Raw genomic sequence first — 26,145 nt, forward strand, 5'->3', positions numbered from 1 at the left:
GACACTTCAGAAATCAAATATCATATTTTATATTTACTGTGAAAGTCCTGTTGCTTTGTGTATTGAACCATCTTTTATTACATTTCCAGTCATTTGAGACATTCTAAAAACGTAATTAACTCATTTTCTGACTGTAAATTGATTATGAATAATTTGTGAAGCTGTTAGAGAGAGCTGTTGACAGCTCTGTTGTGTATATGAAGCACAGTCTATATCCACCTGTATTATAATAAGGCATTAAACCAGTCAATAAATGATGCGACACAGTCTGCTGTTACAGTAAATGTATATAGTACATGTATTGATTACCTCACTCCGATGAAAACAGAAATTAATGAAATAACGCCTTTAATCCTCAATATTGTCATGTCACAAACACAGCTCTAGGTGTGCGTGTGTTTGTTTTTTTTGGATAGAAAACGTAAACATGTGAGAACCAGTAAAGGCAGTAAATGTAAAAATGGACTATTTATTTCATTATAGTTGATCTGTTTTCCTTCAAAGGGACTGGCTCTTTAACTATTTATGGAAATGATTGGAACAGATGGACTCAGATAATTCTGTTACTGTTGAGCTTCTATGTAACCCGGATTAAAATAATCAGGAAAACCAGTCTAGTTTTTCTATGATGCGGAATCAAGGTTACCTGGACTGTTACTTGATCTATTTAATGATTACGAACTTTGTGAAGACGTTCGGTAAAAATGTCACGAGTCAGGTGGTGGGATTCTGATGACGCGGACAGTTCTGCGGAGTTCTCCGGGGATATGGCATCCTTTGACAGTGGTGAGGACGTGAAAATTGTTATTATTTTACTGTTTTCAATTTATCTTGGTTTTCTGAATATTGCTTTTAGTTATAACAATGTCTATTCATACTATTGTATGTATAATGGAAACTATGATTTACTTTGATATTGGCGCATTATGCCATATTTATACATCAGGTGGGGATTTTTTTTTAAATGTTCTTGTCTTTGTCAGATGTGACAATATAGTTCTGTGTTGGATCCTAAGACCTTTTCTTTTTGAAATGAATTTTGTTTAGATGCATTGAATTAAAAAAATGTATGTTGCATAATTCATTAATTTTCCTTGGTTTGTCTTTTAAGTTTTTATCAGATCATAGAACATAAAACTTGTCACCCTATGACTTGTGAGATTGGATTGTGAGTCCTTTGTATTTGTGTTGAATACTGCCATTGTATAATGATGATAGCTAAATAACCTTTAAGTTTCTGTTATTTTGAAATGTGGAAAATGGTTGACATGGCAACAGTATAATCGTTTTGTAATTTACAACACAACACAGCTATTTTACAAGGTGGTATTGGAAACTCTGGATACAAGTTTGATGTAGTTCCATTTTTCTAAGCATTTTATTTTCCAACAGTCTATCACCTTGATGAAAACCTGATATTTATGTGAACATAGTACTAAGAAGTGGTATCTTATGTACTGAAGTGGTTGACATTATTCTAATTAACATATTTATCACAAACAAGCCTATGAAAAAGTCAGTTTGTGACCTTAGACTTTATACCACATACACAGTCCCTATGTTTGTGTATGGTAAATTATTTTCCTTGACTCATACTAAGATTATTGAATCTTAATTTTCTTCCCTGATTATCTTCCTTGAAAAATCTCAATTTTATGGTTCCATGACATGACATTTAAACTTGTTCTCTTCAAGTAATGTAACTTTATGTATATTGTTTGTATATTACCAATTACCATGATTTTGTAAAGTGCCTTACTGAGGAAAAGAAAACTTGACCAAATATGGCATTTTTGTACTGGCACTAATGAAATTAGAGTAAATCTAGGCCCAGATATAAATTAGCACCTGTAAATATGAAGGTCTTTTGGTTACAGTACTCTTTGATCTAATTATTCCAAGCCTTCATCACACTTCATATGTTTACCGTAATACTGCCCTAACTTTTGGGCATTCACTCTAGGAGTTAGAACATTATTGTGTTGAGCTGTTGATTTACGAGTGTATGAGATGTTTAAATATTTATGATGAACTGATTCAAACCTATCTGATGACTCTATAGTTTTTCAAGTTCAGTGCTGTTGATTTACTATAGCATGATGGATTTTGTGATAGTCTGGGTAGAACAATACCTTTGGTATGTGTATTATAACATTCTTTAATAACAGGTCAACATTGATAAACAGGCAGTTTAAAAGTCACAATATGGAATGCCATTAACAAGGTTGTATAGTATTGTTACATAAAAGCTTTTTATTCTGGTATTTTGTCACTTTTCTTGTACTTTTAAATTGACTTTTAACATCTTTTAAAAAAAAATTGAAAATTATTGTGTACTAGTATATTGTACTATAATATTACTGTGTATAGCAAAACTTTATGTTGAAATGTGCAATTTAAGGTCATAATCATATACTGTGCTTTTTGATAGGGAATCGTTTGACATGATTGAAAAAAGTTCTGTTCTGTTCTATTCCTTTATATTTTGGTTGTATGTTAAAGTTATATATAAATATATTTTAGGGAAGCAGTCAAGAGTTTATATATATATATTTGATAAAGTAGACTGTAAAAGTTGTATGAAAGTGAGACCATCTGTTGCCTGTATTTACAGAGAGCCCTAGAACATTGATTCTATTGTTTTTATGTGGAACACATGTGTCTCTATACTTTACTGTTTTAATGGGAAGAAAGCACTACACTGTTCAATATATATATTGAGTCTGATCAGGTTCCATGCTGTTCGCTTACAGACCCTATTACAAGTAAAGAAACTGATAGCGAACAGCATGGATCCTGATCCTGGTCTGGATCCATGCTTGTCGCAAACGCATAACGTTGGTTTTGTCGTGACGCGGCTCATATATGTTTACATATATATTAAGTTAATGGGTTTCAAGTCATTGTGACATTGGGACAGTGTCCAGCGTTAGAATGGCAACTTTCCAGCTTTAAACCAAAATAATAACAAACAGTGACTGTGCGCTCATGTTTCATTTAGTCATGCTTTTGAGGTCATAGCAGCTATATAGGTTACTTTAAAGATATTTTCCTAAATAATTGAAAGAGATTATCTACCTAAGACATTTGATAAAGTTGAAAAGATAAAAATGGAACATTAATGTAATGTTTACAGGGACCAGAAGAAATGTCTTGTTGATAATAATATCCTTTAAGCTAGCTGCTACATAATTTGCCCATGCTTAACCAGTGCAGACCATGATCAGCTGGCCCAGCAGCTGTACCCTCTGGATGTGCAGACTGATCATTGTTTGCACTATTTGCAGTTCAGTCAGTAAAATTTAATGTTCTTATTGTGTAATTTTCCTAAAAGTGATGAATGGTTTGTCTAGATTGAAAAGCGGACGCATCCAATTTGGATATTTAGAGGGATATTCAGGGTTAATCTTGAGAAAAAGTGTAAAATGGGGAAACACATATTCATGCAATCAAGAAATAAGGTGTTTAAAAGGGGAAAATGTCCTGTACATAAATGTCACATGAGATACAAAATTGAAGCTTCTCTTCTTTATATCATTCAATTTATGCCTTTAGTGTTTAATTTGCGACAATGTGATTTCACAACACATCTCAGTTTTAATCAACTTTGTGTGACGCAACTTGGTCCCACAGCGCAAGAAAAGAATTCATCACCTGAAGCTTATTGTCCTTGAAAGACATTATATTGGATATTATTTGTGAAGCTTTTGTTGCTTTAGTGTTTCCCCCTGTGTTGTTGTAGTTGGATTGATTCTTCACAGTAAACGTGGTAACATGTGTGATATAATCTGTAGAATAATCAATTGAGCCGCGTCATGACAAAACCAACATGACCGCAGTCTGATCAGGATCCATGCTGTTCGCTATCAGTTTCGATCTCTACTTGTAATAGAGTTGGTCAGCGAACAGCATGGATCCTGATCAGACTGGGCGGATGCGCAGGCTGGTCTGGATCCATGCTGGTAGCAAATGCATTATGTTGGTTTTGTCATGACGCGGCTCAATTAGTTTTTCCTTCTGTATTGAACTTTATTGATAGTCTAATGTCCCATTTGAATAAATTTAATTACCAAGTGAGCTTAAAGCAAAATTTCTTTTTTATTAGTAACACAATATTTATTGGTGTGTCAATGATTTATAAATGTTTGACTATTTCAAAATGGTGATTTATGACTTTACTAGAAATAAAAAGTTGGTGTGTGTTTTTTATTTCAGTAAAATAAAATTGCCTCCCCTGTTATTGGTAAGATACTAACTCAAGGGAGGTAATCACTATAAGAATTTTTCTCTTGGACTTTAAACTATAGATGTAAAATAAATAATTAATTTGATTTGTAATATTTGTTTGGCCTCTTCAACAAAACGGCACTTTACTGCATATTATATGATGTAATGTCAGTAAAGGTCTGGGGTAATACAGTAAATAAGCTTCAAAATATACAATGAAAATAGTATTAACAGTATTAAACTATATATTGCATATGAATATCTTGACAACACAATTAAAGTTCTTGAAAACTCATTCACAGATAATATGTTATACAAGAGTTATCTATCAAGTGTACTCCACAGGTTACATTGCTAACTCTTATATATGATCAGATATAGATATATATTTTCACAGGTATATATAATGTTTATTTATATACTTGATAATTGCTTTTATAAGCAAATGTATTTTCAGGTGTTTTAGTAAATATGCACCTGTTCAGTCTATATGTTGTTAGTGTTCATTCACTGAAATGATAAACTTGAGTATATGAGAGCTTTTGATGATACTGTGAAAGTGAATGGTGAAAAATGAGGGAAGAACAAACAGGATTATTGTGTCATTCTTTTGAAAAAGGATAACAATATCAATGGATTATACTTCTTATATAACTTCTTTCGGCTTTTTCCTCAATATCAGATCAATATTTTTGTATAATATACATTATCAAGATTGAAATTTCTATGCCTATATTCTAAGGATTATCCCTTACATGAAGTCCACATAAAACGTGGGGGAAACAAATGTGCAAGCCTCATAAAGAAATGGACATCCCGATTCAAAGCAAGACATGTCCACTACAGTTGGTTCAGCAGGGTAAAGGCTAGAAGGGTGTAAAAATGTCAGTCTTGTTAGGTCTTAATGTTTATATTGTTAACTAACCAATTCTAGGTACTCCTAGAAGATTGGTAATATCCTTTTGTGTATTGTATGTGTGGATGAGTACCATGTTATGAGATGCCAGGATTTTCCAATGCAAAAGTGTGATTAGATATAAAAGATCTTTTAACATTTCCTTGATTAAATTAAAATAGTATATTATTAATACAGATAAAGGAGGATGAACGCCTGGATTTGTAGTTTGTGTTGCCATTAGCTTTAGTGTTGATTTCATTTGAGACTTTTACTGAAAATTTCTAAACAGATTTATAATATTACCATTATTTATTTTCAGGTTCCAAAGAAGAACCTGATGAAAATGTTGGGACTGATGTTGACGGAACAATTGATAACGCCACAGAACTAAGAATGGATAACTCTTCGGAATTTAGGATGGATAACTCTACAGAACTAAGAATGGAAAGTGAAAGTCCTTCATCAGAATTGGAAAAATTACAAAGTGGAAATACTAGTGACAATGAATCTATGGAATCAGGCAAGAATGGAAGTTACGATGTTAATCCAGAGGTTAATGCTGATAATATTAGAATAGATGTAACAAATGGTAATGAAAATGGTGATATTGATATAAGTGGTAATGTTAGTAGTGATGGTAAAAGTCAAGCAATGTTTATAGATCTTCAAGAGCCAATTACGAAGAAATTAAAATCTGATAGGAGGTTAACAGATAGTGTTTTACTAGAGAAACATTCAAGTGATGGTAGTAGTAGATTAAATGAAAGTCTCGGTAGTAGACCAAGTTCTGCAGCAAGTTCGGGAAAAAGTGGAACACCAGGAAAAGAAAAAGGTAATTGTATAGAGCTATTGTATGATTTTTGTAATTTTTGAGTGAGCTTGAATTTTTGTTTCTTTCTGTCCTATATTATTCACAAAGTTTGATCTTCTAGGCTTTATATTTTACTTTTTGCTGATGTTTTCTTTTGCGTGTGAAGTGAAGTTTGCAAAATACGTATAATATATTGGACTATGGACATGATTTTAAACAAAAAATGATGCAGGACAAAATATTTTTCTTTTCATTACTAACCTGAATGCAACTATCCCCCATGATAGAATGAAATTTATAAAAAAAATCATAATATATACATGTAATACTTCTGTATATAGCCACCCTTGCATATATTTATTTTTCAATTTCATAACCTGTATTATTGTTGCCATGTTTTATATAGGCGAGGACGCCAAAAAATTATACATGATATGGAGTGGAAGAGTAGGCAAGTATCTGGAGGATATAACTTAGCCGGAATGTCATTATCATTTCTGTCATGTGTTTGTCTTGTGTCAGTGTTCAGTTATATGCTTGCTGTAACCTTAGCTAGTAGTTGACTTGTGTTTGCTAATATCACTTTTTAGATTGCATTATCCATATGTATACAAAGAAACAAAACGTTCTCTACAGTTACTTTCGATAAGTCTTCCTCGAGGAAGAAACTTTACATTCATTGCTTAGTATTGGTTGGTTCCAGGAACAGATTCGAGAGTGTTTAAATATGCTTATAGTTTCCAACACAATCAAATTTATCTATTCACTCTGGCTTTACAAGGATTGGCTTGAAAGTTATTATATGATCTTAACTGTCTTAACTTGGTCCATGTGCCAAAAAAGAGCAACTAACTAGTTATTATTTAAACCATCCAAAGAAAAGAAGAAATGCAAAGACAAAAGTTATCTTAAATTTTGAATTAAAATAAAGATCTGATGATGTGAACATAAGTGTTTGTTGTATACATATGTATATTATACATGCCAGTGTTGAGGAAAAAGTTGCTTGCTTGCTTACACAACATAATTATATATATAATCTAGAGCTGCAAAACCATTGTTTTAGTTTTCATGGACGTTCATGTTTTAGTTCAATGTGTATATTTATTCCTTCATAAAACAAATAAATATTACCTTAATGTTCTTGAGAAAATAGGTATGATTGAGTGTAAGAATGAATTTTTTAATTTTTTTAGTGAAAAATAACCTCTGTACTTAAATCCCATTAATGAAGAATACATGTATGTTCATAATTGATTTTTATGAATAATATGTTCATGATATTAAATTGTTTATTTGTTTCAACTGCACACCCTATTGATCCCAAGTGCACATATTGAATTTGCAGCTGTTAACCTGAAATGTTTAAATTACCACAAAAATATATTAATTTTAAGTGATAGTAACTATATAACATATTTTCAATAAGTTAAAAAGATACATGACATACAAGCATGATGTTTGGCAGAAATATTGCATATTATTAACCTTTAACCCTTTGAATTTTTCAATGGACTTGTCCAGTTTTTAATTTGGAACAGTCCATTCAAAATTAAAGGGATTTTAATATCTAAAGACAAAAATTGAGCTGCCATTAAATAGGTATTCTGTCTGGCCTGGCTTTATACTGGTGGCAAAGGCTAAATCAGTTGGTTCCATCAAGTTAAAGGTTAAAATATCTGCAACAGTTTTAATAAATTAGAAATAAGAATGGTAAGTTTTCATACCAAATAGCCAACAGTTTGTAGAAATAAGATAACTGAAAACTGTACAGTTGTATCATAAATAGGAAATTCATTTTATAAATGTTATAAACATTCTTCAATGAACAAAGATTAAGACATGTAAAAGAATTTTAAATTCAATATAAAATAATGTGATGACCTTGACTTTAGTATCAGCTTAGCTTCTGTAACCATGGGCAACTAGTTGACATATATTTATGTTACAGGTATTAGGGAAATAGCTTCAATTTGTATTATATACATGAAGGGTTGTGGATGAGGGTTATAATTGCATGCATTGCTTTCAGGTGTTTATATATAGGGTGTCTCTTTTTCAAATTATGTTTCTATAGCGACAATGTTTCCTTGCCAACCTAGATTTTACAGATTTTAAAACCAATTGGAACTTGTTATCACTTAGACTTTTTACATGAAATCTGGTGGTTAGATAGAGAAGGACCTTTAAAATGATTTATTGTTTTTTAAACATTTTAAGACAAATACTTAAAAATAACTTATTAAACTTGTCATTATTAGATAACTACTTTTTTCAGGTCAGAAATTTTTTACATGATGTTGACAATCAAGAGCAGTTCAAGATGTGGCTATATTTTTTTTTCATTATATCTTCAAAGAATTCAACATATTTTGTACTTTACTTTTATAAAAGATCAAAAGTCTTGGCATACTGTTACCTTAGATTGTTACTTTAAAGATAAAACAATCCAGTCATTAGCCAATCAGTTATTCCAACTTTATATTGATCTTAATAGCAATTAAGTGACACACTGCTTATAAAAAGATCATTTTGTTTGTTTCACCGAGTACAGCTTGATTTCAAGTTGTTTTGTAAATGAAGGTTGTCTTAAAAAATCAAAGAATTTTGTTTCATCTCTAAAGACACAAAATTGTAACATATGGAAATATTAAATTTTTGTTTGATTAGAAATTTTAGTTCTGGCTGACTCTTTTATGTTTCCATTAATGTTCAGAGATATGAGGATCATATCCCTTAAATTGCTTGAAAAATAGTTTACAGCAGTCTGCAATACTACTGTACCTTGAAATACTTTCATATAATTAGATTTGAACTTTTTTGTAATTTGAATTTCTTAATATATTTTGTTATTATTTACGGTGTTAACTTAATTAAGATTATATTTGTGAATGGTAAATCTTTACCTGATTGGATAAATAGAGACTGTCATTTCTATTAATTACAGCTTTTACATTTATTTCCTGTTTCTGTTTTTGAGTACATTTTAGCCATCATTATGGTTCCTATTAATATCCTGTCATTAGTTAAGATTTGTGTTAATGCTGAACCTACTTTGTCAGGTAATTTTCTATGATTTCATGATTGTGTTGGGAGTTGTTAATTAGAGGTTTAGCTAGGTTTTAATAATGTCCATAACACATGAGGGAATCTCTAGGGTACAAAAGTCAGGAATAGGGATTTTAATGAAACAAAATGAATCGTTAATTAGTCTTTAAACCCATCCAGCTCAAGGCTTTTGTAGTCGGCTATTAATATTATGCAGGTTTTGTCCATTAAACTAGAGTACCTTGAGTACATGAGGAGTATAATTAGTTGAATACATTACTGACCTGCTTCTTTGTCAAGGAAGAAAATAAAAGCCTTTGTTACAATTCTTAAGATTGTGGTTTTGTGAATGAATTTAAATACAGATTGTGCAAGTTGAAACAAGAGATTTTGAAGGGAATTTGTAACCTATTATATTATACATGTACAGTATTATTGATTCTTTAATTAAAGTCAGTTTGATTAGTCGTGCATGCAGATTATAATTAAAAAAAAGATTTGAAATTTTCAATTAAGGGTAATAAATTATTAAATGAAAATAAACATGGCAGTTAATATTCAACACAAGTCTGTCATGTCATATTTATGTAATGATGTAATGATCGAGTTATAAAATTCACGTTGAGATGTTGATAAAAGTGTTAAATTGAGTCCCCGCCCCCTCCCCGCTGACTGCTGGCAAACTTTTACCTGTCCTGTGCTAATAAGTGCATGTAGCCTGAGGTCAAAAGTGTAAACTTGTGATATATATAAACATACTATATATAGGTGACTTTGGTCCAGTATAGTAAAGATTTAGTCATAATGAGTGTTTATTACAATAATTTATCACCTGTATTATCATGTTTAACCTTGGTCAACATTTATGCAGACTCATCTACAACATTAAAGGCTGTCAATCTTTATATACTCTATAATAATCCTGTAATGGTGTTGACAAGTTGTGTTTTTCTTTCTCTTATGTTAACTGCATTTCCTGTTAGAAGTAGCCAGTGTAGTACGTAATTGTAATAGAAAGAGCATCAAAACACTAGGCAATCTGATTTGTACAAGTAGGGGCCTTAACTCTGACACATATCCAATAGAAAGGTCTCTAAAATAGGATACAAGTTAAGTTTGTATAACACACTTGCTGCGAAGTTTGTTAATTGCTTTTATTGAATGAACTAGGGTATCAATATATGAAGCTGGTTAGACTGCACAAAGTATACAGATTAACCCAGCAGGTTCAGGCCTGGGCCTCTATAATAATGACATGTTAGTCAAGTCATTGTCACTGTCTAATTATTCCATTGAGTCATAATTTGAGAAAAGATTATTGCCTCTTTAAATCCAGTTTCTATTAATGTAGGTAGCTTATATATGTCTGTATATTAAAGCCGTAGTTACATGATTGTGTGAATGGCAAAACAAAAGTGATACAATTATAAAAAAGGGCATAATATCCTATGGGAGGAAATGAATGTATTTTTCTGTTCTTTTGTAATTTTATCCCTCCTTATACTACTTTTTCTTTTACAACAGGAGAATTGAACACTGAGACTGAGTCACTTAGGATGAAGAAGTTTTAGATATTTGCATTAATTTCATGTAAAAAATCTCTTTCTTATAGAACTATCTAATCTCAGAGATTATGTACTTACTCTCACTTAACAATAATGCTACAATGTCACAGATGCAAGTTGTCATACAATATTCATAAATGAAGTTGATTATTTATTGCACGGTAGGAAAAATGAGAATTCTCTATAGTTGATCTTAGGATATAATTGCCTATGAATTCTCATGCACTTCTGTTACATAAGCCTTTTACAAAATGTTACCATGGCAAACAAATATCTTTTAATAACTTTTATTACCTAGAATTATTCTGATCCATGCTTAGTATTGAACAAAATCAATAATGTCCCCAGTACCCATTTAACACCGCCCCTTTAGATATGCTTTGATTCTTTCGAAGTTACAGATAATGCCACACTGGTGACATCTTGCCCGTGGGGGATATATTGTTTTAAGGACCTCCCTCAACCATTATAAACTGCCGATCTTGACTCTTGACTCAGTATTGAATGCCATATGTTTTGTTGTTAACCATGGCAATATTGGTACAAGTACCGGTACTTTTTTGTTAAAAACAGTGTGTGTTTAACTGCATGAGTGGAACTTAAAGTTAACTTAATAAAAAAATAAATTTGATATGAATTGAGGATGTTCTTTCTAAAGATTGTGAAGTATTGTAGATGTGTTAATTGTGCTTTTAAGCTTGTTGAGAGTGAAGTTTAAAGGACAGTTGAAGTAGTTTATATGGTAAGTTTTATTGCAATATAAAAGTTTGTCAAAACAAGTAATATAACCATATTCAATATGCCATTGTACAAATTTAAATTAATTTCTTTCATTTTTTGCCTACAGGTGTATAATGCAATGATTCCCTTACAAGTCAAGAAGTATGTTTTGTTGAGATTTACCATTATTGTAAATTTTAGAGCCATTAAGATTATGATGTATAAGTACAGGGAGATTTAGGAGAAAACATGCATGCTGTGCCAATCACCACTTAAACTGTTGGACAGTTTTATTTCTGTAATCTTGAACAAAGAAAGGAAATGACAAATAGATAATTATCTGTGACACTGTTTGTTTATGTTTGTCTGTGATAATTACAGGTACAGGTAATCCCCCTTGGTTCAGTGATGATACTGTACAAACCTGCATCTGCTGGCACACATTAAATCTTGTACAACGACCATTAAGCAGTCAGAATCTTAATTGTTGGAAAGAATTATCTCCCTATCTCATAAAAGATTAGTTTGAGAGTCTTACAAGAGGAAATATTTGTCTGAAAACTGTTTTGTTGTGTGGCATTTAGTGAAGATCAGTTTTTTGTAATGTTTGTAAGGAAAGTGTAGAAGATGAATATCATTTTAAAGTTTAGCTGTTTTATTGTTGCTTTTTGATTGGGATTATGAAATTAAATAAGGGATATTATTATTGATTGACTTTAAGATTAATCATTAAAAAACAACTACAAAAAACAGCCACCACAAAAAAACTATAAAAGAAACTCGCACTAAAACAAAGAAGCCTTCAAAGGTAAAATTGGTATAATTGTGATATTTATTACAAAGTTGAAACCAAATCATTGACATTGGATTTATTGAGTGTGATCAGTGAGAAACAAGATTCTTTTTATAGTGTCAAGAAAATCAATGTAATTGGATAATGATTAATTAAATATGCCATGTGACAACTAGAAACAAATTTCACTTTTATGGTGGCAGAAACAGCTGCCCACATTATTAATATTTTAAAGGTGGGTGATTTAGTTATATTTATTTTATTGGTTAGCAATTGATTGTGGCTGTTAAAATGGTTTCTTAAGAGAATATACAAGTTTCAAAGTATATATTAATGATCCAGATGATTTGTCAGTTTAGGTCTGTCAGTTGGACGTAAATGAAAGTAACAGAAATTAAAAGCTTCTAACAAGTTAAATCAACAAAACATACAATTATTAATATGATATATTGACATTGACTTTATTACATTTTCAATTGATAACCAATTCTGGGTACAAATTAATATACAATTAAAAAAAATAGTGAGTCTTGAACCCATTAGTTATTCTATACCCGCAACACCACCCACATTGCTTGAGGAAACCTAATTAAGAGCTAACACAATTAACTAGCTCATTCAGTTCATAGAAATTGATTTCAACATTTTGTATTATATGACAGCATCAACAGTCACGGAGCTTGTCACACTATAGCTGCATCAGCTGTAACTGTGAAGTAACTCATTTAGTAATGCCAGCTGTCAATTGAATGTCCCCAACCAATCTCACTTCAAACAAAACACCCCATTCTCACTCTAGCTCCTTACAGGCTATTCCTAATATTGATTTTTGATTGTACCATTATTAATTTCTTCCACATAATATGTTTTTATTTTCATCTTAATGGCTTACATGCATGCAAATTATAATTTTTGAAAAAGGAAAAATAAAGGGAAGTAACTCTTGTGAAAGTGTTCATATAGTGATATTTCAGGTTTGACAGCCCTTGAATTTTTTTAGGCTGAATAAAACAAAACTTTAGACAAGGCTATTAATGTGAGGGCCGAGGGGTTACTTGTGGTATGGATGGTCGTTTGATAAGAAATGTAAATGATACATATTAAAACACAACAATTTATTATTGACCGGAGAAAACAGCTGAGTAAGCACTTAATATGAAATGGTCAGGAAAATATTGATTCTGTAATTTACTAAGAAATTTTTGTTTAAATGAGCACAATGGTTATAAGTATAGAAGCACTAGTACAGGATAGGTCACTTTGAAGCTGTTATAAATGTCATATATTCTTACCTCAAAGCTCTTTCATTAACAACATGTTGACGGAGTTTCGAAACATCTTTGTTATTCCACGTCAATGCCCTGTGTCTAATTTCATGTAATTCCATTCGCCTTTGTAAATGATTTCCAATATGTTGTTGAATTAAACCATTGGGACAATATCAAAATCACGTTTTTCATCTTGAAAACTTGTTTGCTCATTGCATTAATTTATATTTTATGTTCTGTGAAGTTGGAATGGTTGTTAAAACAAAATGCAAAGATTTTCCTAGAAATACAGTCTGGTCGCCACGATCAATAGATAAATACAGAACATTTCCAAATTTACAGACAAAGTCGATATTTTCGGAGCAAGTTTCTATGGGATAAGGACGGTCTTATACAGCAAATGATGTAACAAATAACGACGACGTAATTTCTGCGAACTTTTGGCATATTCATATTAATATTGATCGTTGATGGCTAGATGATTCAGAATTTTTCACTTTCCTGTCTGGCAGAAAATAAATGACGATTTTCTTAGATAACTGTTTTTATTGGTCTTTTCTAGTTGTACATGTATATATGTGTACAAAATTACGTCTTTTCACTTTGGAATCCAGATTTGATTGTGGACTCTGGAAATGTTGCCATGTAAACGGGACAGTGGATTTTTGTGTTACATTTAAATTATGAACATTTTTTTTCCCTGTGTTTGCAGAACTGGCATGATTTAAATATTGATTTTTTTTGGCAGTTGAATTGTTTATTGGGAGGTCTGCTTTAAGGAAATATCTATTATGTGTTGAACTGTGGCATGTAAGTTTTTTAAAACGGATATGTAGATATTCATCATTACACAGAGTGGACAGTTACAGGAAAGTCATTGAGTATTGTTCCATATTGTAGCTTTATTGATCACTGAGACAACATTTGGAATACTCTTGGACTTTTACCATGTTTGGATAGTTTAGAATATTGGTGGATGGGAAGTGTTTATTATTGATAAGGACACAATGCTATATACTTTTAGCATTGGAATGTCGGAGATAAGGAATATTTGAATATACACGCAATAATATATAAGTTATATAGGTTACATTTTAGACTGTGCATATTGTCGGATATTTTTTCTTAGATTATCATAATTGAATTTACTGAGTCATCAAAAAAAAAAATGGTGATCTATGCAGATCATCTGTCAAAGCATAGTGTGTACTAGATATAAGTTTAGAAATGGAGGGCAAAATGCTAATGCATCGTTATAACTTGAACTCCTGTGGGTTCACTGAAAAAGTTTGAATCTGGCGTCAGAGTTAGAAAGTATTAAGGAATCTGACGTAGAAGAGGGCCTAGTTTGGCAGGTGCTTGTTACGCAGGTAAAGATGGAACAGCATCATGTACGGTTTGAGAAGGCGGTCAGTGAATGCGACAGCGAGAGTAGCTGGTACAGTTATCTTAGTACAGGTATAATTAATGTGTTTCATTAACTTTAACTCTTAACATGCTGATTTTCTATAATGGATTTAAATATAGAAAAGTCCATTCAAAGTTTATGAGATATCAATAAATACAAAAACTGAACTACCTACAGTATAGAGTCTGGTCAGACTTCTGGTTCCAGCAGGTTAAGGGTTAACTTTAATAATTTTTCCTAGCAACTTAAAAAAGTTTAATATTTTCTGAAAAAATCATTTTGTTGATGTTGGAATAATGACAGTGAACAAAATTTAATAGCTCTGGATCAGTTGCTTTGAGATTTATGTCGGCTACTTTGGTCAGTGTGTAAAGTGTCAAGAGTTCCTTTTATATAATCGTGTTAAGGTCGCAAGTTTGAGTCAAAGCTTGCACTTTTAAGTATCGTGTCGCTACTTGAAATTATTCAGGAATTACATAATCAATCTAGTGATTATTGTGGAAAAACTAAGAATTGAAAGTGTGAAAATTTGTAAAATGTTTTTATACAGCATTATTATGTACAGGGCCACTTGGTTTTGGGGAAGTTATGAAGCAGATAAGGCTCAATCCAATAATTTTATGAAAAGTTAGGTAACCTTAAATTGTTACAATTTTAAATGACTCTCTGAGTACCCCATCCACTTACTAAAAGTGTGTAGTTTAATATAAGGTGAATATGACTTCAATGTTTAAGACAATAGTCTTAGATTGTGTCATCTATGCACTGATATACCAGGTAGATTAAAAGATTTGTTGTAACTTAAGGTATTAGGACCCTAATGGACACTATCAGGAACTAAAGAATTGACATCATAGGTCAGATGTATACCTTAAAGTACACCTGTATGCAAAATTTAAACAAAGTTTACCGTACGGAAATCAAGTTATGGCCACTTTTCTGAACTCAAGCTAGGATGCTATGAGGGCCCTTTTTTAGAAAAGAGGAACCTTTAAATAATCTGCAATAACATTCTAATGAAAAATGTTTTCCCATGAATTTTTGGTAAGAAACAAATAGTACCATTCAGCTAATAATCCACATAAGCAAAATTATGGTTTCTACTTAAAATTTATGAAATCTGTATAAAAATGTTACCCTACCCCACCCATTTTTACCACATGTCTGACCATTCTTCTACTTAGGTAGCCTAATTCAAAAAAATCTTAAAATTTACCCAAATGAGTGCCTGTTTTCAAAGTTTCCCTAAATTTTTTAAAAAGTATATTGGTTGATCTTGTAAACTATGAAATACTTTTACCGTCTAGTTTTGATTATATTACACTTTGAAAATATCAGGTACCATATTTATTATTAGATTTAGCATAAGTTAGCCAATAAATACCTATATAAATTAAAAATTCAAAATTAAACACTATTTTCTTTCCATATGGGACATGAGAGATACATAAATAATGTTCAAAGAAAAAAAGAAAGAAAAAAAAAGTTGACCCTTCTGGGGATTGAACCCATGACCCTCATTTCCAATGTAGTTAACAGTAATTCTAGCCTATTTGAATACTCTTCAAAGCGGAGGTAATGCATTAGGGTGCTAATACCTTAAGCAAAAAGCATTGATGAGCAAATTAACACAGACTATTGGGGCATCCATGGCTGAGTGGTTCATTGACTTCAAAAAACTTTCGCCTCACTGATGTGGGGTTTGAGTCCCGAGAGGGATTCTTTCTTGAGAGGATGCTTAATCCAGCTAGTTTTAATAATAGAACATAGGTAGTTCTACTCAGGTTCTCACTTTAGCCTTGAATAATGCAGAGGCACACCTAATGTCTTCACTAGTAAAGCCATATGACCTCTACTGTGTTGGTGCAATTAAAAACCCAACCAAAAAAAAAAAAGAAAAAAAAAAAAAAAAAACAATGAAAAAAGATAAAAGAATAAAATCAATCCATGCAGTGAAAAAGTAAAAAAGCTAGGTTCAGTCATTGAGATTATTAATAACTTTGAAGTGAACAGAATGAGAAAGATATTATTGACTGATCTCTTTAACGATAAAAATGAAACATTCTGTCTTTTTCTATAATGAAAGAGAATCCTGGATATTGGCATGAAGTTCAGTAATTTCTGATCAATCACAGTTCTACAGAAATCATTAATCTTGTGTTTTTATATGTGCTCTCTAGGTCTGATATAACACTTTTTCTGATTGGATTTTGCTCTAATTTCATGGTACTATTTTGGAGAATTGACTCAGCGTTTCCCCCCCTGTACTATATTATATATTGTTCAATATTATCTAATATGCACATAAGATTCCCCTGTCTTCTATATTTGGAAATTTCCGTCATCTATCGATCTAATGAACAACAAAAAACACAGACATGCAGGCATAGTGGTTTATATTTTTGTCAGAACTTTTGCATGAAAATTGTCCAATAAAGGAATACAAGATTGCAGACTCAAGAGAAATTGACTTGATAATTTGGAAATGTCAAGAAATGTTTTCTAATGTATTACTATACCCTACTAAATTCTATAATAAAAGTTAGTGTCTTTATAATAATATTAACTAAAATTCTTAATTTGTGTTGTTGGCTTTTCCTGCTTTGTCTTTTGAACTGTCAAAAGATTATTTTAAGGGATGTCCATGTCAAAGTACTTGGAGTTTAATACCATTATGGTAGAGTGTGGATAGGCTGGATGGATATAGCATCTGTCCAGGCTGTATTGGCATATAAACCAGTCATCATTAACAAGCTACTGCTCAAAGAATTGATCAATTGCTCCTACGGTTTTGTTGTTCAGTTGCAACTTTGTAAAAAAGATTTGGTAGGAAAAATTAACAGAAATAATTGTATTACCCTTGGCTTGTTTGTGACAACATATTTTACTCATGTGACCTGCAGACCAAGGTCAGTCAGAAGACCCATGCTGTCTGATCATGGTCTGAACTGTTTGCTAATCTGTTCAAATTTTGAAATTTTGCCTTAAAAGGATTTAGTGTTTTGCTGGTAATTTAAATGTTAATTAAGTAAGTAATCCTTGGAATGCTAATTCATGCAAACTAAGATTAAGTTCAGCTACTTGTAGGTTGACCAACAAAATAACACATTGCTGTAGATCACCAAACCATTTAAGACACAGCTAGATGTCGGAGGTTGTATTTGCAGCATTCAAGCTGGGTGTAATTTTGAACATTTTTAAGGCCTACATGTATGCCAGCAATAAAGAGCCAGCTAGACAGTGGCCTACTGATACTGCCTGACCGCTCAGGCCCAAAATACCTACTGAATTCTATAAAAAAAAAAAAAAAAAAAAAAAAAAAAAAATTGATGTTTTGCACTGATGAAGGCATATAGCCGAAACGTTTGCAATTAAATTAAATTACTAAATGTTCGTGTTTGTGTGGCTTGTCTGATTATTTTACTGAATTCTATGAAATATTTGAATTTCCATCAACTAACTCTGGGGACAGTCAACCATTCCAATTACTCAATCATATAGAACAGAATAACAGTTTTGTGAGATAAAGAATATACTGATAATTATAGTACTATATGTGCTATATGGTTGATGGTTAAGATACTTGTCAATGTGTTGATATAGACATTGGTTTATTGGCAATGGTTATTTCCTGCAGCAGATGTACTATGTTTGTATTATGTTTTGTCTTCTAGAAGATAAGATGTCTGATAAAGGACAAGGGAATTTCTTAGTTTGTGGTTTGGCAATTGCAGGCAACCATACCTAGAAATCTTACCAGATAAAAGGTACAAGGAAAAGTAATTAAATAAGATTAAAATATGTTACGGCTAGGTATCCCTGTACTGTTTACTGAACCAAAACTGAATAAAAGTTCAAAATAATAAAATCCATGCATTCTATTAATGATCCATCGATCTAACAATCTTAGATACGGAAGTAGAAATGAGTTGTTGCAACAGGTTGTTACATTATTCATGCCATATAATTGATACTTGTCACATTAATTGCAACTTGGGTATTGTAGCATTGGGTAATGAATTAAAAGTGCAGATGATTTTCATGAAATTTTGATTATTTTAGTCCATTGCTATTACTTTTAATATTATGCAATGTCATTTGGTGCCAGTTCATTAAAGTATTAATTCAGACAAAAACTGAAAGACATAATTGTGAAATTTGTTTATTTTTGCTGTTAAATATATATTAAAAAATTTGATGCAATGTTGGTTTTGCTGATTTTACTAATTTAAATTATTAAATATGTTAATTATGATAATGAAATACCAAAATTGAGTATCCAGAAGTTTAAAGTATGTTAAGATTTCACTGTTTGCGAAAATACTGGCAATTTCTATAGTAACTTACATGCAAATCTTGACAGCTTAAAGTTATCCAAAAACCAAGATGATAGATACAATAAAACATTAAGACCAACTTTCATAAGACTAAAATATAAAAAATCTCTTTGAACTGATAGTTAATCATACATTTTATATGTATAGATATATATATATAGGAATGATGGTAGAAATGTATTTGCCAGAATGGGGAGTTTTTATGTGAGTAGGAAAACAGACAGGAATATAACAGACAGAATAAATCACAAACAGTTGCAGAATCTCACAATATTATATATATACCTGCAGGAATCTCTGGTATGGAACACGAGTAGGAAAAAAATTAACATCGTTCTTCTTCTTGGGAAATTACGAGAAACTTGTTTTGCAAGGATGTTGCTTATAACCTTACAGTGCAGTGTTTGAATTATTGATGGAATAATTTTCACATTTGTAAATGCAGCTTGAGCGTTTGACTGCAAAATGAATTTATGCAATTGATTAACTTAAGAAAATAGATGATATTTTAGGAAATGAGTTTTAAAAATAAATGTGAAAAAAAGAAATTTTATAAATTAAACATTGTCACACATTTAAATGGAAAAAGGGGCTTTTATGTTTTCTTCACATTCTGACATAAATAAATTTTAGTTAAACATATTAAAAGTTAAATCATATTAAATGTTAAAGGGGAGAAAAATGGAAATTTGTTGAATAATATTATAGTACCCTATCCTAGGTGTATTAGGATGCCATTTTAGATGTAACCCATTTCAGGCCTCTCTGGGAAGAAGACGGGAGGTGTAACACAGTTTTACAAGGGTTGGTAATGGGGTTTCTGATTCAGGTTTAAGTGAAGTAGTCCTCCTTTATAAGAATGTTTTAGGTGAACAGTGGGGCTATCTTGCTAGCACACTGCTAATTTGGTATTCACTATAAACTTCAGTCATAACTTGTATAAGGTCACTGACCTGAAGTACCATAATTAGTCCCCTACCGGTTTACTGGAGGGGACTTTAGGTTTACCCTCCGTCCGTCTGTCCGTCAGTCCGTCCGTCAGTCCGTCCGTCCACAAAACTGGATCCCGCGATAACGCAAAAAGTACTGAAAATATTTTAATGAAACTTGATATATGGATAGATGGCAGTATGGAGATTATGCACGACTTTTTCTTTTCTTCCTATGTTGAAAATTCTGGTTGCTATGGCAACAAATAGACTGAAAATATGGCAAATTTTACACATAACCTGGATCCCGCAATAACGCAAAAAGTACTGAAAATATTTTTATGAAACTTGATATTTGGATAGATGGCAGTATGGAGATTATGCACGTCTTTTTCTTTTCTTCCTATGTTGAAAATTCTGGTTGCTATGGCAACAAATAGACTGAAAATATGGCAAATTTTACACATAACCTGGATCCAGTGATAACACAAAAAGTACTGAAAATATGTTTATGAAACTTGACATATGGGTAGATGGCAGTATGGAAATTATGCACATCCTTTTTTATCTTCCTATGTTGAAAATTCTGGTTGCTATGGCAACAAATAGACTGAATTTCAAGATTTCTGATTCTAGTTTTTAAGTTTTTTTCATTATAAGTTCTTTATTTCTTAAGGTATTTTCTTCAAACTTTAAATATAAGTTGCTTGTCATCAACCACATCATATGTGACAAGGTTTACAACTCTAGCACAAAATTTATCAGAATTACCTCCCTTGAACTTTAAAAATGTTCATGAAAAAAACATTGTTTTTTAATAACTTCTTTTTCTGAATGTATCTACTTCAAACTTCATATAAATGTTTCTTATTGTCACTCAACATTTGTGAGTGTTCAATACTCTAGCAAGACTATTTCCAGAATTATGCCCCTTTTGAACTTAGACTTTTTTTTGAGAAATTGGTAATTTTTACTCCAACTTTTTCAATCATGATAGGATTTTAAAAATGTTATATTTTGATAACAGGGATGTTTAAAAAATAACTTTAGAGTGTCCTTCAGTCCGTCTGTCTGTACATAAAAACTGTTTCCTATGATCACTTTTAAAGAACTTTTTCAACAAATTTACTTAAAATAGGAACCTAAGTGAATGGCCAATGGCCCTTCAGAATGTTGCTTGGGCTCTTACCGGTAGGGGACTTATGGATTGCTTGCAATACTATGATAATTGCTTGTTATCTCTGTATCAAGGATGGAACCTCACTGAATTATTCCCTTTTGTTAAATTGATTGTCCTTGTTTGAAATATTCAAGCATACCCTCTGTCTAACAGCTCTTATTATCTCCCCTTAGTGCAAGAATCACTTTCATGTATTGTCAATATGAAGAAAACAAGACAATGATTTTTACTGTGTTTTATTTGTTTACAAGTTACAACTAATATATATAATAAAGTTATCTAGAGATAATTGCTTTATGCAATAAATACTATAGTTGTTTAATATTTATATGCATATAACTTATATACATGTATAAAAACTGCTTACTTTATAATAATATATTACAAAAACCTTTAGAAAAATAAGTAAAAAAGAAGAGAAAAACTTGTTTTGTACATTTAAAAATGCCACTGATAAGACGTTTTTAGAACGTGATGATTCTCATGCAAATGTTAACATTATAAAAGGTGTATAGAAAATGTTTTCATTGATTTTGAAGGACTACATTTTAATACTTTGATACAGATATCTGCAGGGACAAGCAGTTATATACTGGTTTGTCATGTCCAAAAAAAGTGACAGCATTTAAATGTAAGGTCATTTGTGAGGAATATTATAATATATAGAATGAGACTTATTCTAAGTGATATTAGCGCTTAGAAAATGTCAAATAAAGGGAAAGTTTATGTTAAGGTCACATGAAGTTACTTATTCTAAGTGCAGAATTAATCATACAGAAATGTGTGTGATATATTAACTTTTAATACATATATATATATAAGTGGTAATTAGAAGCTCTGGCATGTGTTACAAGAAATCATATTGTGTCAAAGATAAAAAATATGGAATAAATGGATGATAAAGTGCTCTTTGTTTTAAATTGATACTGTATATAATCTGTTTTTAAAGAAAACATTCAATTTGTGGAAGAGTTACATTTCAGCATAGATAAAGTAAGAAATGTTCATACTAAAATCATTTTATGTTACAGGATGTGTGTTTGCATGATTTATTTTTCATATAATGTTTGGTGTATATATTAAGGTTAGGAAGTATAATGTTTCAAGTACTTTTATTATGATAACTATTTATGTAAGGATTTATCAATGGTTGATAAACACTATTTACAGCTAATTGTTTGATTATCACCAATTAGTGAATCCAATTAACTTAAAAAATAAAGAAGATTAGTCATTTAAATATACATGTAATAGTTGTTCTTTTCTTTTTTAACTCAGTCACGTAACAGTGTAGGTCATGGCAACATCATTATTATGATTTATTCTTTAAAATACTTAACATACAGTAATATATTATTACTATATTACATTTAATTTGTACTGGTTGTAAATTTACTCAAATAGAAAAAAAAATTAAAGTGACATATCAATTGCTTAAAGTTCAACTTAAATATTGTATAAGCAGCTAATTTTTGGAATGCCATCTTAAGCAGAATTCAACATATAAACATGAAAATGATAAAATTCTGAATTCAGAAACACCTGCAGATGTGTAAAACATGATAATAAATTTAATATTTTCAGATCCTATAAAGAGGGAGAAAGAACGGGAGCGTGAGGAGAGAATTAAACACGCACAGCTGAAACTGAATGAGGAACGTCAACGTAAGATAGAGGAGATGCGGGAGCAGCAACGTTTAGCGCAGGAAAACCGAGAAAAACAGCTAGAAGCCCGCAGGAGAAAGATCGAGGACTTGAAGAAGAGAGAAGAAGAAAGACGTAAACAGGTTGAAGAGAGAAGACGTTTACAAGAAGAGACAGATCGAGTTAGTTATCATCTCTATTATTACATTTATATATTATTATACATACAAGGATCCGTGGCCGAGTGGTTAAGGTTGACTTCAAACCACTTGCCCTTCACAGACAGGGACTTTGGATTCTTTCATGTGCGGGAGCTATCCAGCTAGCTCACAGATATCTGTGGTTCTACTCAGGTTCATGCCTGAAATAATGCACCGAAGGGCACCTGAGTCTTCCTCCACCAGTAAAGCTGGAATGTCCCCAAATGACCTACACTGTGTTGGTGTGAGGTAAAACTCAATCAAACAAACAAACATTATACATACAATATAAGTATTATCTTCTGTCAGTATATCAACTTTCTTAGTGAAAAAGTGCTTAATATTTCCAGGCATCAGAAGTTAATAAATAAGGAATCTTTAATTTTAAATTAAGAAAGGCATATCTTCTATATAATCTTCTAGATAATGATAATGCTTGATGATGATGATGATATTGATTATTATTATCAACAGTGAAATGAACAGTTATAATGGCATGATAATATTTTTAAAGAAACCTTATTTTTAATAAGATTTAATGTATGTGCAAATTAAGGAGTTCATTTACTTCTTATTTCCGTGAAGCTCAATAAAAGTAGGTTTAGCCATAATAGCTGTAAAATGAAGGGAATCTTAGAGATGTGCCTCAGACAAAGTTTAAAAGCAGTTTGTAAGACATTCACCATATACATGACATATTGATTATTAACTTGCATGATGTTTCTTTCTTCCAGGCGAAAAAGGAAGCCATTTTAAGCAAAGCGAAGGAAAGATTGACACGATACGAGCAGTGGAAAGCACATGGTCGTAAAGGTGGGCGCAGACATGTTCTCGGCTTCGGAAGCCGGACACCGCGTGAAGTGTGCTTTACGCTAGATGCAAGACGTTCTTCGTCTCAAAGCACGCTTAGACGCTCCCCTAACAGCTCCGATTATGACTCATACTTTAATCGGCGTGCAGTGTCGGCTAGCAGTGTAGTACGCCGGCACTGTTGCATAGATATTAACAAACTCACTCAGGGGACGGGTACGTTCTGTCTTCTATCTGTTACAACATGTCAATCCAAATTAAATTTTTTCGAATATTTTAAAAATATCAATATATTACTTTTTAAGATAAAAGATTTTAATAAGCTGATATTTATATAAAGAGATATTTCAATTTGTAGGTTAATTTTCACAATAATTTACACATTTTGTACTTTAATTACGAAAGTAATCACTATGATGATCATGTAATTATCTCCCTTTGGTTGCGGAGCTTTGGACCCAGTTTCACCCGTTTTTTAACCAGGTTTTCAATTTTGAAAATCCTGGTTATTAGATTGGGGTATGGCGGGCGGATGGGCGGATGGGCGGCTGGGCGGATGGGCGGATGGGCGGGCGTCAAACGAAATTGTGTCCGCTCTGTAACTCTTCAACCCTTTGAAGAATTTTGATGAAACTTCAGACAAATGTTTACCACATCAAGATGACGTGCAGAACGCATGTTCCGCATGGCTGGCTCCAAGGTCAAGGTCACAGTGACTTTAACATTGAAAATCCTGTCCGCTCTGTAACTTTTCAACCCTTTGAAGAATTTTGATGAAACTTCAGACAAATGTTTACCACATCAAGATGACGTGCAGAACGCATGTTCCGCATGGCTGGCTCCAAGGTCAAGGTCACAGTGACATTAACATTGAAAATCCTGTCCGCTCTGTAACGTTAACATTGAAAATCCTGTCCGCTCTGTAACTCTTCAACCCTTTGAAGAATTTTGATGAAACTTCAGACAAATGTTTACCACATCAAGATGACGTGCAGAACGCATGTTCCGCATGGCTGGCTCCAAGGTCAAGGTCACAGTGACATTAACATTGAAAATCCTGTCCGCTCTGTAACTCTTCAACCCTTTGAAGAATTTTGATGAAACTTCAGACAAATGTTTACCACATCAAGATGACGTGCAGAACGCATGTTCCGCATGGCTGGCTCCAAGGTCAAGGTCACAGTGACATTAACATTGAAAATCCTGTCCGCTCTGTAACTCTTCAACCCTTTGAAGAATTTTGATGAAACTTCAGACAAATGTTTACCACATCAAGATGACGTGCAGAACGCATGTTCAGCATGGCTGGCTCCAAGGTCAAGGTCACAGTGACATTAACATTGAAAATCCTGTTTACATGATTTTAACTTGATTTGGCAGTCAAAGGTCATATCATCTTTGGAGGTAATTTAAAAAAGATATGATATATTATTTCATGTCTACTTTGTAACTTGTTTTTCATTATACAGAATTATCAATATAATTATAGTGAACAAATTCTTCTGTGCTGAACTCGTCCTACATTTCTCAACGGATTTTGTTCAAACTTTCACAGAAGCTTTGTCATCAAGCACCCTGGCACATATTGTCGGGGTTTTGTGATTGGATAGTTTTTGACCTAATTATGGCCCTTTGTTTTTTTCCTTATACATAATATTATAGTGAACACTTCTTCAGTGGCAATTCCTCCTACATTATTCATGTTTTACATTGCACATAGTTACATTGTTTGTTGCTTGTATTTGTATTTCAAATACAACATATTTATCTACAATGGTGATAATTGAAAACCTGGTTTCATGGCATTGCCATGTTTCTTGTCTTCAGTTTTCTTTATTCTTTTATTTTTTTTACCCACAATTTTTTTTTTAAGTTCATTCCAAATTCTGTGTCAAGGAAATAACTTACCTTTTTATCTATAGATTCATGAATAACAGGCAAATGTTGATATTAAGATATCAAAAAATGTCAACATTAATTATTGTCAATATCAATTAAGAAAAAAAACAACAATAATATGTCTCTATAGTGAAATATCAAGCATCTTGATTGATTCTAATGACTGTTGTACTGTACTATAGCATGTTTTATTAAATGTGAAAACATTTTTTTTATCATTTTTGACATGTTGTTTGAATATTCTTATTTCTATCTTTTTGTTTTTCATTGACATTTATATATCACCAAAAAAAAAACTAATTTGGGTGAGCAATTCCACGTCATGTTTTCAGATAAATGTAGCTGTCATAGTTATTAATAAGATAAGAACTTGGGTTAAGATTAGGGGAAGTGCACTATCTCTTGTCC

General features: G+C 31.8%; 1 protein-coding gene across 19 annotated transcripts in view; it reads left to right on the forward strand.

Annotated features, from left to right (window-relative positions):
- LOC132740274 (inner centromere protein A-like) overlaps positions 1-26,145 on the forward strand; it is an 80,109-nt gene that overhangs the window by 16,420 nt on the left and 37,544 nt on the right. For 5 of the 19 annotated variants that reach the window (XM_060728138.1, XM_060728144.1, XM_060728147.1 and 2 more), the window contains exons 2-5: positions 5,445-5,957; positions 6,343-6,387; positions 22,769-23,010; positions 23,763-24,054. In XM_060728138.1, coding sequence (XP_060584121.1) covers positions 5,445-5,957; positions 6,343-6,387; positions 22,769-23,010; positions 23,763-24,054 — 1,092 coding nt within the window. Of the gene's footprint in view, positions 1-351; positions 787-5,444; positions 5,958-6,342; positions 6,388-11,842; positions 12,298-14,587; positions 14,789-22,153; positions 22,178-22,768; positions 23,011-23,762; positions 24,055-26,145 lie in introns of those variants that run through there. The other 14 variants (XM_060728135.1, XM_060728136.1, XM_060728141.1 and 11 more) reach the window with 11 other exon arrangements.

This window comes from Ruditapes philippinarum, unplaced genomic scaffold (assembly GCF_026571515.1).
Source record: "Ruditapes philippinarum isolate M1 unplaced genomic scaffold, ASM2657151v2 ctg2450_1_1_1_1, whole genome shotgun sequence".
NCBI lineage: Eukaryota > Metazoa > Mollusca > Bivalvia > Venerida > Veneridae > Ruditapes > Ruditapes philippinarum.